General features: G+C 52.2%; 1 protein-coding gene across 2 annotated transcripts; it reads right to left on the reverse strand.

Moving 5' to 3' along the window:
- Positions 1–2,991: 2,991 nt before the first annotated feature.
- Positions 2,992–12,091, reverse strand: C2CD2L (C2CD2-like). Of its 2 annotated transcripts, none has more exons than XM_004689183.2 (14): positions 11,365–12,091; positions 9,343–9,438; positions 8,887–9,006; positions 8,600–8,710; positions 8,390–8,506; positions 8,187–8,298; positions 7,939–8,047; positions 6,967–7,031; positions 6,751–6,878; positions 6,488–6,662; positions 5,725–5,826; positions 5,439–5,575; positions 5,066–5,351; positions 2,992–4,055 (listed from the first exon to the last, which is right to left on the reverse strand). In XM_004689183.2, the coding sequence occupies exons 1-14, from the start codon at positions 11,716–11,718 to the stop codon at positions 3,844–3,846; spliced, it is 2,124 nt and encodes a 707-aa protein (XP_004689240.1). In that variant the 5' UTR covers positions 11,719–12,091; the 3' UTR covers positions 2,992–3,843. The 2 variants fall into 2 exon arrangements, with proteins under 2 accessions (XP_004689240.1, XP_004689241.1); XM_004689184.2 differs by having other exon boundaries at positions 5,439–5,572; positions 11,365–12,089.
- Between the last annotated feature and the right edge of the window lie 395 nt (positions 12,092–12,486).

A 12,486-nucleotide genomic window follows, 5' to 3' on the forward strand; every position in this document is an offset into this window, starting at 1 on the left:
AGCGCAGAGCCCAGCTCACCGCCCCGCGTCTCCCCGTCTCGCCTGCTCTCCTCCCACCTCGAACCACCTCCGGGAAGCGCTTGAGCGATGGCAGGCGACAGCCAATCGTCGCCCTTGGACCCCTCAGCCCGCCAATGGCCGCCTTGACTGACGGAACCCGTGCGCGACCAAAACACGGAAGGGGCGGGAGTGAGGAGCGGCGGGCTGCGGGGAAAGGTGTCGCGGCGGGCGCCGCGGGCCGAGAGGGAAGCGCGGGCAGGGATCCCCTGAGTCCGACAGACCGCGCGGACCGCGCAGGCTCGGCGCACGGCTCGCACTGGGCATGCGCGGCGCTCGGGCTGGGCGCCGAGTGGGGTCTGCTGGCCCCCTGGGGTCTGCGCTTGGGCTGGGCTCGCGGGCGGCAGCGAGCGGGAGGAGGTGTGTGAGGCTGGGTGCCCAGCACTGCTGGCCCTGCTGCCCAAACTGGGGGTCTCACCTCTAGTCTTGCACTCTTTGTCTTCATATCTTTTCTAAAGATCTGTTTCCTGTACCGTATCTTTTCCCCAGACCTCTGCCTTCCTTGTTCCCGGCCACATCTTTTACTCCTTCATCGATCATCCCTCATTTTTCTGTCACCCCTCACTTTCAATTCATCGTCGCGTATTCTTCAACCTTAAACAAGGGATTTCTCAAGTTCATCCCCCTTCTTAATCTTCTCAGCCCCCTCTCCAGTTCATTTAGTGCAACCTCGATTTCGGTACTGCGAGCACTCTTGCCTCCCTCCAGACCTTTCCCACGGAGCAGTGATCTTCACGAGCCACCACCTGCTTTAAACACTCACGGACATCTTGTCCTCTGGGAAAAGCCTCAAAGCCTTACTGAGGCTTTTTAGACCTTTAAGCCTCTGGGCCTGGCATTCTTCTATGTACCTTGAATCTTCCACCTCAAATCCTCAAAACCCAAGTTTCCTCCACCACACCGAGTCGCTAATTTTACCTGAGACCCTGCACTTGCTTTGCCCAGAACAGCCTTCTCCCTCCTCCACATATTTTGATTGATTCCTACTTTTCTTCTGGTCTCGATGAAGATGCTTCTTTTTCCAAAAAGTCTTTTTTGATGTCCTTTTCCTGTGTTTCCCCTTTACAACTGGATCTCCCTGTATTGTATTTGCCTGTTTTCTTGTCTGTATCTAGCTTGGTTTAGTCGGGGAAGACAGGTACTATCTTCTGTTACTTCACCTTTATAAACCTGTCACTTTAGCCTACAGACTAAAGCAGGGTTCAAATCATATTTATGAAGTAAATTATGTACCTTAGTAAAGTTCATTACAATTGATATTTATTTTGTTTTTCTCTATTTTCTAAACTAAACCTAAGCCTATATGATTTATATAAACAAAACACATTAAATATTCAATATAAAGTGAGCTTTAAAAATGCCATTAAAAATAGCAAAGTCATAGTGAAATCAGAAATATGTGCATGGTTTGTTATAAACAGTGAGTTATAACTTTGTCACTGTTTTAAAATAGCATCTTAAAATGTAACTTTAGCAATTTCATAAAAAGCTCACTCAAAGAGCTATGTAGACTCAAGCAATTTTTACACAGCAAAAAAATCTCAGGATAGTTCTGGAAGCCATACGTGTCTCTGAAACTTAAGGCAGTGTCTAGAATAGTTTACTTCCATCTCAATCTGTTTCTCCTAAAAACAAGCCACAATTTTGGCTGGATAATTCAGACACATCCTAAGATTTGTTCTTTAAAAGCTGCCACAAAAAACCTAAAGTATAAGTCACACTCATCAAAAGCCTATAGATGGCTTCTGAAAGTGTAAAATGGATCGTTGATGAAATATTTTGTCTTTCTTTTGCATTCATTAAAAAAAAACTATTTTGAAATGTGATTAGGCTCTTCTCTAAATTATATAAATTATGAGAGTCCTTTGCAATCTGGTCTGTTTAGCAGACTTTCAGTTACTACCCACTCACTCCAAAGGTCCAGTGGGAATCTGAATACCTGCTTCCCTGTCGACAAAAGTTTCTTGTAAAATTTCAAGTTCTGTGTGTTCTACAGTCTTATCATACTGGTTAACAAACTGCTCTTCTGTGAACCAGTAAGAGTTACATTTCTTAGATCGGAGGAAATAAGTTGATAAATCTGAGTTTTTATGACCTAAGCTGTTGACACAAAAATTATCTAAACGTCCACTCAACTCCTTTTGCTAGATATCCCACATTAGTGACTACTATATATAGGGGCGTGGACCATGCTGCTCACCTTAAGGCACATAATGACCCCTCTCTGTGATGTAGGTAAATCAGAATGGCAAGGCTGGAAGTGATCTAATGATCACTTTGCTCTAATGATCAAGAAGCTGAGGTCTGGGGACAAATCCTCAGGGTCACTTGGTGTGTCTGTGGTACCCTCAGGTTTTCTGTCCTTGGTTCAGTGCTCTGATATTCTGCAGCAGCTTACCTGGTTCAAGTGCTGTAGAAGGTCCCAGAGAACAGGAACCAAGGACGTGGAGTTGGCTATTATCTATAACTTCCTGAAACATCTACTCATGTCGAAACCCTTGTAAAAGACTTCCTCCTTCCCCAATCTGAGGCAAGAGCTAGCACTTCTTCAACATGGCTTATCATAGCTATTATTATCACATTCTCCATTCTACAGATGGGGAAATTGAGGAACTCTGAAGTTATATAACTGACTCGTGGGTCACACAGGCAGATCGTAGAATTGGGCCTCAAATCTAGGCAGTCTAGATCCAAAGTGCATATTCTGAAGGAGTAGCCTATTCAAGAAAGGGGAATGAAGATTCCTGCACCAGTAGATTAAATGTTTTTCCTAACTGAGTGTTTTTCCTGCAGCTCCACCCTTTAAGGACCCTTGTTCTCCTACCCTCTCCCTACAGGAACTTCATAGCAGACCCAGTATACGTGTTGTCTGCTGCACCTCACTATTTGGGCTTCTTCTCTGCCCATTCACCTTTCAAAGGATAACCAGTTGTCCAGATTATAAATTCCAATTTGACTTTAATTTAATAAATTAAGTTCCAAGCCATCACACAGCAATGGACATCATCATCTCCCAAAGACAGAGGTGCAGCCCTGCTCTTGCTCCGTCTTCACATACTCTTTCAATAAAACCCCTAAAGCCATCTCTCAGGGAAGGCTTCCCACCAGGCTCCTGACTCCCTCCTTCCAACAGAGCCACTGCTCACAGAGAAGGCATCAAGTACAAAAACAGTAATAAAGAGAAAGGAGGGATGAGGAGCAGAAGGGGAGGCAGGGAGGTGGGGAGTACCTGCCCCCCATCCGGGCACCAGCCCGGCTTTCTATGTGCTGCCAATGTCTTCAGAGGCAGATATTGGTGCTGGTGGGAATGGGGACCTGAGGGAGGTGTAGGAGTCCCATCCCAATGGGAATTGTCTACCCTCCTGGGACAGGAAAGAAGGGTCACCTGGGAGAGATGCCCTCTATCATCTGTTCACTGAGGGTCCTGGACCACACATAAATAGAAAAGAGAATAAATAGGGGAGGAAGGACCCGGAGAGGAGCTGGGACTCCTCCAAGGGCCAGTGTCAATAGGCAAACGTTTCTGAGGAATGCCCATGCATGCCAGGCCAGGCCCTCTTATCCTACCCACTACTCCCTCTTCTGTATCTTCGCACTGGATGTCCACCTCTCACATGCTCCCCACTGCGACCCTTCCAACTGGCCCCATAGCCCAAGGTGAACTCGGCTTCCTGGAACCCAAAGGGCCTCCTTGCCCCAAGCTGTGGGGAGTCCAGGAAGGGGAAGGGACAGGGAGGTGGGACTGGGCTAAGAGGATTCCTGCTCTCTCCCAGCTAGGAGAGGCCCTCAGAGCTGGGGGCTGGGGTTGCCATTGGCCTTGGGTTTAGATTTGAAGGAAAAACGCTTGATGAGGCGACGAGAAAAGCTGCCAGCCTTCTTTCGGACACTGGGTGTGGCCGTTGTATTGGAGAGGTCATCGTGTGATTGGCTCAGACCAGCTTCCTTTTGACGAGGCCTCCTGCGGAAGATTAGCTTGGTGCCACTGCGCAGGAAACTCACTGTGGGGGGAGAGGAGAGGCTGAGGCTCAGAGAAGGCCCCAAAGGGGTGGGGTGAGGTAGGGAGCAGAGAAAGGACCCAGGATGGATGGTAGAAGCAGAAACAGGACCTGTTTCTGGGCCTAAAATCCAGGTTTCCTCAGGAAATAAAGTAGAAACAAAGAACGTCCTTTATCCCTCCCAAAAGAAAAATGGGGGTGCTCAGGGGTTTCTGTGTGCACTCCTGGCTGCCACCCCTGAAGAGGAATGCCACAGGACTTCTGAGAATAGAGTGACCTTGGGGTATCCTTTGTGGAAAGACAAAGGCTGAGCAGAGGGTGCTCCTAAAAGCCTATAAAGTCCCCAGAGGACAAGGTGGGTGGACACTGGCTTGTTTACCAAATTCCAGGATGTGAGCAGGAAGCGGTGAGTCTAGAAAACTTCAAAGAGATAAATTCAGGACCATTAGAAGGAGGAAGGTTCTCGTATAGCAGGCTTTGGACCTGAGACTCTCATTACCCCAAGATGTGATGCAAGCTTAAGTCAGACTTAACAACTTTGTGGTTGAGGGACTCAGTGGCAGAGGGATGAAGGTGTTTTGGGGTCAGCCCCTGACCCTTAGATGTTAGAAGTACCACAGCTAGCCACAGACTGGGTCACTGCCAGAGGGACACTCCTGGTGGGCAACAGTAGGATCTCTTACAGGAGAGAGTTACAGTATTAAGGGGGTGGGGTGAAGGAAGAAGATATGCGCTCAGATACAGAAAGAAAGAAAAATGGAGGAAAAGGAAGATATTTTGGCATTCCTCCCTATCACCCCAGCATGCTGGATCCAGGACAGGACTGATACGTCAAGTTCCTTCTCTCTACTCTAGCTTGGCTGAACCAGGCTGAGAAGTGATACGATGCCACTGAGGAAGAAGAAGACAAACTGATTTGAGGCCCCCCCTGCCGCAAAGCATCCAGAGGGCCCCAGTCATGCTACTGGGTATAGGAGGTGGGTGGGGGGAGTGCTCAGTCAAGGTCTCCCCACCTTTGTGGTCCTTGAGGCTGCGGGTCTCCAGGGCACCAGTTGAACCTGTTTCTGACTCAACATCATCCACAGATGGCCTCTCAGAAATGTCTGAACGTGTGGTCTCGTCTGCTTCCTGAACACTCGTGGGACTGGAGAGGGCATCTAGGGGTCCTGGGGACATGGCTGGTGGGTCTGAGGGAGGTGAAGAGGGGCCACCACTGGTTCCAGCATCATCCTGCAGTGAGGCTTCCAGGGATGCTGCATAGCCCAGGGATAGTGCCAACTCGTCCTGAGCAATGGGCACCTGATGGAAGGGACAAGTTTTAATGGACAGGAGTGACCCACTGGGGCTTTCTCCCTATCCTGGCTCCTCTCCCCAGAGCCCTGTTACCTTGGAAACACCAGAGATGATGAGAGTGCTACGCTTGGTGGGTGTCTTCTTGGCTGCCCGCCCGCTGGGCTCAGTCAGCTGGCGAATTGCTGTTTCTGCTACAGGGTCCAAGCCGTTGGAAAGGTGGCTCTCGCCTGCTGGAGGTAGAGGATGGATAACCTGACTCCTCCTTGGACTTGAACTTAAGCTTGAACTTAACTTGAACTCCTAGGTCCCACCCATAGTGGTTTTTGACTCTGGAGCCCTGGTGCCAACCAATACACACGTTTCCCAAGTCCCCACTCACGGCTGCTGCTGTGGGAGGCACTGCTGGGGCCACTGCTGTCACTCAACACAGTTGTTGTCTTCTCGGTCACCTCCACCTTGGACGGGGAGCGGGAGGGGGAGTCTGGTGGGTGGGGGAGGGTCAGTGAGCTAGGAGTGCTTTAGAGTGGCCCCCACCTCCTATAGTTTTTATTGAGATGCAGACTTAGGTTGACTCAGAGGGCGGGGGTGACTAAGGAATGATTAATCACATGGGTGATTAAGAAGATGTCATGGGGACAAAAAGACACCATGGGAACCACGGGAAATGTGGAAAGTGTCTTCCACTGAGGGTCACTGGAGATGGGGAGGGTTCCATGGGACCCCCAGAGATGGGAAAAATGTCACAGAGGACCCCTGGAGGTGGGAGAAATACCAGAGGCAATTGTGTTTGTTGGAAGATCTGACAGGAGTCCAGGAAAGACATGGGAAGGAAGGACAATTAGGCAGCTGGGGCTGGAGAGGAAGGGAAAAGACCTGTGAAGAGATAGGGGGAACTTGGGGAGGTGTGCACGAAGAGCCCTGAATAAGGACCAGTGGACCCAGAGGATCAAAGGAGAAGGACAGTGGAGAGATGGGTGATCCAAGGGAAAGTTGGAGCGAGACACAGATCATGAGGAAGTGTGGTAACTCAGGAGGGATGGTCAGAAGCTGAAGGAGTCAGAATGAAGGCTCTCCTCACCCCTTCCCTGCCCTGTCATGCATCTGTAGCTGGGTCCCTGGCCAGAACCGGGCTTCCTCTTTACCTAATTTGCCATCTACACGGGGCCGGGACTGGACGGTGGTGACTGTGGTGACAATGGTGCCATCAGGCATAATGGTCCGGTCCAGCTCAATCTTCTTGGTAGGAGTGATGCTGGGACGTGGAGTGGAGGGGGTGGGAGTGCCCAGGTTGTGGGGGGAGCCCTCTTCATATTGCAGCTGCCAAGGGGTGGAAGAGCAAAGATACAGGACTTCAAATACTCTGCCTTGCCATTCTCCCATCTCCCCTCAGGGGTTAACTTCTCACCTCTACTGCCATGGTGGCTGCTGGTCCCAGGGCTTTCCCTGGCCCAGGGGTGAGTGGGCACACCTGTCTTCGAGATAGTGGTCTAGAAGGGGAGCCCACGGGCAGTGTGGTCTGGCCCAGGAGTTCAGCTGGGGAAAGGGGCGGCACTGTGAGTTGCGTCCATGACCAGCCCCATCGAGCACACAACCAAAGAGGCTCCTTCCTGCCCATACTCACCATTTCCACAGCTGCTGTTCCTCAGCACTTTGAGGGTCAGCTCCCGGCTCTGGGGGCCCAGATCCCTGTGATCAAGAAGAGATGGGACAGGGAAGGGGAAGATTAGCAAACTGAATCCACCTTAAGCTGATCACAGGTCAAAGGCAGCGAGTGAGATGTATCTAGATGGTACAAATATTTTTTTTAAAAGATTTATTTATTTGTACATACAGAATTGGGGTATAGGCCAGAGGCTCAGGGGCGGTGAGAGGCTTCACCAGAGACAGAGTAGGGAGCAGAACAGGCTGACTGATGAAGTACACTGCTGAGGGGAGCAGCGGGCGGGTCAGGAGAGGTCTGCCACGCCATGTGGTCACCTCCGGGGTGGGCGGGAATCGAACTCATGCGGAAGTGGCTTTAGCTTCTCAGTGCAGTGCTTTAACCCGCTGTGCCACCAGGGAGGGCCATGGTACAAATATTTTAATCAGATTAATTTCTGCCCTCCAAATACTCTCACATCCCAAGAGAATGGGACAGGGCTCGAGTGGAGACCACACTCCCAAGTTGGACATTCAAATGTTCCCCAACCCTGCCTTCCCCTGCCTTCCCAGTCTCTCTCTCTGTTTCCTCTGCCAAGAACACTCTCACACTCTGTTGAAATCCTACTCTTGCTTAAGGTATGACCTAAATGCCACCTCGTCCATGAAGCCTACTCCGATCCTTATTCCACTGTGGAAATTAATGCTCCTCCCCACCCTCCCACAAACACTCCCAGGGCTTTGCAGAAACCTTGTGTAAACCATCCTGTTTATGTTCATTTCTCTGCCTCAAGTCTGCTATCTACTCAGGCTGAGGGCATCTCATCATCACAACTGTATCACCAGGGCCTGCCAGACAGTAGGGGCTCACACCCGGGTAAACAGCTGACTCATGCCAGGGCTCTGCTAGAAAGGTTTCATACTCAGTCTGCCCATGGGGGGCATCACTCCTTACAGTGCCAGGTCCTCGGTCCACTCCACCTCAGGACCAGCCTTCATGGACTTAGTCCATTTCTGTTGCATGGGGTTGTCAAGCTCAGCTACACAGCACAGTTCCCCAGTGCCTGAGGGAAGTAGAAGTGAGAAGAGACTCGGATCAAAGATGGGCTGCCATTGTGCTAGAAAGGCCATACCCTGGACAGAGGGGGAGGGAAGGCCTACAACCATCACTCTGGTGGTCTCCCAAGCACTTCTTGCTCTCACCTTGCAACTCACCACCCAGGTGAGATGCTCGAAGCTGCCGTAGGAATAACCGGGTAGGTCTAGGGAAGATTGGCTGGGCCTGGGGCACCATGGGTGACTTCTCACTGGGTACCTAAGAACCAAAGGAAATAAAAAGAGCAGGAATCCTGACATAGTACCTTGGGCCCAGTTTGCATGCCAGTTTGCTTCAAGCTCCTACCCACCAGGCCTCCTGGGGCAGAGCAAGCCCTGAGGTTGACCATCATGGCTGGCTGGGTGCTGACTATGGCATCCTTGATTAATTCCTCAATAGTGGAGAGGTCTTCTTGTTCCTCACCTCTCTGCAGGGAGGAGAAGAGAAGAACAAGAGGTGGGGTCTGCAGCTCTGCCTCCCCTTCCCTGTTCTGCCTTTTCCATCCAGCTGTTCCCCTTACCTCCCTGGCCTGCAGCTTGGGAAGCACCGTCAGGCTGAGCTCTGGTCTATCAGTGAAGGCCCAGGATACTAGAAGCCCCTCACCAGGGATTTCCTCCAGGCTGACTTCCAACTGTGAATAAGAGACAAGGGAGTCAGCAGACTAGTCCCATTCCTCCCATTATTCCAGGCTCCCTAGGGCCCCCTCCCCCCATTCCCCAAATCCCACCCCAAAGAGGCACCAAACTGAAAAGGTTGAAGCAATTGAGCCTCCCCCTACCCAACTCAGTTCCCCACACCCCCCTCCACCTGTGTTGGTGGCAGTGTCAGAGTGACGTGGTAGGTCTCCATGGAGACGGCAGCGGGGGACTGCTGGGTCACAGAGACTGGGAACCGCACCTCCTCAGCAGAGAGCTGGCAATGCAGCACCTGAGACAGGCGAGGTATGGAGACGAGAAGGGTCAGGCACAAGGAAGGGAGCTCCACTCTGCCCTAAAATGGGCCAGCAGACCCCATCACACTGCAATTTTCCTTGGGACTTTTTCACATTTGTGGGTTCATGAACCCATGAAAGAATCAGATAAAAGCCATAGACCCCTCTTCCAGAAAAATGCAAACACACACTCTTTGCATGTCATTTTAGTGCAATTCTCAGACCCCTTGAAGCCAATCCTTAACTCCCTAAGGTGTTCACAAGCCCCAGGTTAAGAAACCCCAGGGATTCAGCCCACCTTGAGCCCTAAAGAAGGTCCATCGGACCCTTACCATGGTGCGGTCTGATTGGTCTACGCAGGTCACATGACTAATGCTGGTTCTGGGTGGGAGTTGAGGCACCTCCTCAAAGGCGATTTGGATGGAACTCTGAGGGAGTAATGTAGGCACAGTATCAGGTCTCTGGAGCTGCCCCCCACAGGGTTAGCCAACTCAGTCGCTGGCTGGGCCCTGCCACTGTGGAGGCCTCAGCTGCAAGATGGCTTCTGGCCCCTCTTTGGCTCAGGGCTTTAGGGTAGGAGGTTTTCTCCTTGAACCCCGCATCTCCAAGAGCTTGCAATGCCAGAGCCCACTGAGATCTGGGGAGGCAGATCATCTTAGAGGCCAAATCACCTTCAGCTGAAGACTCCTAGAATACCAGGTGACTCTCTTTTCTTCACCCATCTTCCTCTTTATTCCCACTATCCCCAAAGAAAGGTATGCTAAGAAAACAACAATAAAGGGGATGGTTGCCACCTAGATATAATAACTGGGCAGAAAGTCATGGCTGATTAAGAGTGAAGGCAGTAGGACTACTTATGCAAAACAGGAGCTGGAAAAACAAAGATAAATAGGATGTGAAGGTTCAAGAATATTGCCCTATTCTTGCTCAGCATAGGCCATGGGGAACTTTCCAGTGGGACTGGGGAGAAAAGCAAATGCAAAGGGTTTAAAGGTTCAGGTGCCTGCTTAATTCCTCAAGCAGGGTGGCATGAGGAAGCAGAAAGCTGCTTAGCTTAGGTCTTGAAAGAACTTCCTAATTCTTCCACATCAGTGGAAGCAACCTACTATAGCCCCGTCCAGAGAAAGGACAGGAAAAAGAATAGAGATGGGGACACAGCTCTTCCATGGGTCTTCAGATGGGAAAAGATAAAGCATAGGACTCATTTGCCTGGTATAAACCAGGAAGCCAACTTCTCTGCTACTATAGCTGTCTCATTCAAAGACCAGGCCCAGGGACATGCAATGGATGCTTCAAACCCATCTCCTGACCTCCTGCAAGGGAGGCCAATGTCCAACTGAGTCAGCTGTACAGGGGAATCACTCCTGACCCAGGGACAAGGTACAGGGAGAACTGGGTGGAGGTTCAAGGTATAGAGTGACAAATGCCCCCTGAACTTCTGCTGGCCAGCTAAGCAAAAAACTCAGAGCAATTTCTTATATGATCACTTGTGTTCCAGGCATCTAGGTACCCAGTAAAGCCTTTGGACTAGTGGCAGGTGGAAATTGAGCACTCTCTGAGCAAGGAGTGATGCTGTGAGATCAAGGAGAGATTACTGGGAAAGGATGGGAGGGAGCCCCATGATATCCCTGTCATGCCTCTACCTCCCATCCCACTTCAGTCTTATGACCATGTTTCCTGCCCAACTTCCTGGGAGGCCAGATGCCCATGGTGCAATGGGAGGAAGTAGGCTGGGCTGATCTTTGACTGACCCTCAGGGGCAATGCCAGGCTCATCTGCTGGGAAGGCAGAGATTGTAAATCTGCTCTCCATTTGAACACCTTTCCTCCAACACGTACACTACATGCCCTCATAGAGAAGGATGTGTAAAGACTATAATTGTGAAATTACTGCTATAGGGGCAAGGAGGGTGGTTCAGGTTCCTTAGGGATCTGCCTGACCACACCATGGATGTGGAACATGAAATGTTAACTGGGTGTGGTGGCATGAGAACCAGGCAAATTCCTTCTACAGGTGCACCTGTCTTCCTACCACTCAGCCACCACCCCCAACACAATCAGCACCCAGGCTAGGCGGAAGTGCCCTGGGGCACAGGATTAGTGTTGCTACAAGAACAGCAACTTGTGAGGGTTTGGAGTCCGAATACCTTGTACACACGAATAGAGGATTTGGGTTGGTGCTGGATTTCTACAACCTCCAACCTCATCTGTACCCTTTTCTCTGATCCGGGATAAAAAGAGAAGTCATGGGGTTGTCCCAGTTCATCCCCAACCGTATCCGGCCCCCTTTGCCTAAGCAGTCCTATGCCGGGAAGGAAAGACCTCCGGGACCACCGGTGGTCCCGTCCAACTCACCCCGTCTCTGCAGGCCTGCTCGTTCAGCGCTCGCATCCAAGCCCGTTGCCAGTTCTCCCGGAAAGACTTAAAGGCGAAGAGTGACGCCAGGAGGCCCCGGACACCTGGTTCCTCTGGGGCACCAGACCGAGCTGTCCGCAGCCGCAGCAGCGAGCGCCACACGCCCAACTCCCGCAGGGAGCCCGCGGGCTCGGCAGCTAAAGCCGGTCCCCGGCCCCGGCCCCTGCGGGCGCGCGCAAGCCACAAGCTTCGGGCATATTGCAACAGCCACCCGAACACCGTGAGCAGAGAGGCGGCAAAGAGGATCAGCAGGGCCGCCCAGCCCACGTCCGGCTGCCCCCAACCCGGATCCATGCTCCGCACGGGCTCCGGTCACAGTCCCGGCTCCGGCTCAGCCGCTGCCCCGGGGGAGCATGGCCCGGGCGGGCCCAGGGGCGGGGGCGGGCTCCCCCGGGGCTGGGAGCGAGAGCTTGAGGGTTCTCCGGAGCTGGGTGCTCTGGACCAGTGGGTGTCACAGGTCGAGGGGAGGAGGTCCTGCGAGGTCGCGACACCAGGGTTCCTCTCTTCACAGCCCGGGTCTCTCCTCCGACCCGGATTAGTCCACCGGCCAGCGCCCGACTCCTTCCACGGCCTCCGGACCCGGGCGGGGACTCTCCTGCAGAGACGCGGGGGCTCGCGGCCGGCACCGGCTCCAGGAGAGCTGCGTGCGCAGAACTGACACTGACAACACCGCCGGCGCCCCGCCCCCACCCACCCTTAAAGGAGCCGCACCCGCGAGGGGCGGGGCTTGGCCAGCCCCCAGGCTCTAGCATCCGAAGAGGGCCGGAGAGGAGGAGACTCCGAGGTTGAAAATAGGCGGGATCTCTGGCCACCCCGCCCCATCCTGGAATCCTGATACTTCCCCTTCCCCGAAACCTTAATAGTAATTTCACTCACCTTTTATGCCGACTCTGCTTTTCCTTGCGCTCTTTAGATTTCTATAGTTTAGACGCCTGTGGGAGTAAGAAAGAGGTGACCCCCGTGGATAGCATCGTCCCCTTCTGCTAACACCTTCAGGTCCTGCAGTTTCTTGATTCCTTTTTCGTGGCCGAAGCCAGACTCTGGGTAAGTAGGTGCAGTGTA

The sequence above is a fragment of the Condylura cristata genome, unplaced genomic scaffold (genome assembly GCF_000260355.1).
Source record: "Condylura cristata isolate star-nosed mole 26May11 unplaced genomic scaffold, ConCri1.0 scaffold00025, whole genome shotgun sequence".
Taxonomy (NCBI): domain Eukaryota; kingdom Metazoa; phylum Chordata; class Mammalia; order Eulipotyphla; family Talpidae; genus Condylura; species Condylura cristata.

Bases quoted from the DNA above. Each gene is read 5' to 3' on its own strand.
- C2CD2L (XM_004689183.2), bottom strand. From the start codon at position 11,718: ATGGATCCGGGTTGGGGGCAGCCGGACGTGGGCTGGGCGGCCCTGCTG. The intron at 8,507-8,599 runs GTAAGGGGAACA...TCCTCCCTGCAG, and splicing joins CCAAGCTGCAGGCCAGGGAG to AGAGGTGAGGAACAAGAAGA. The intron at 5,827-6,487 runs GTAAAGAGGAAG...CCCACCCACCAG, and splicing joins CCGTGTAGATGGCAAATTAG to ACTCCCCCTCCCGCTCCCCG.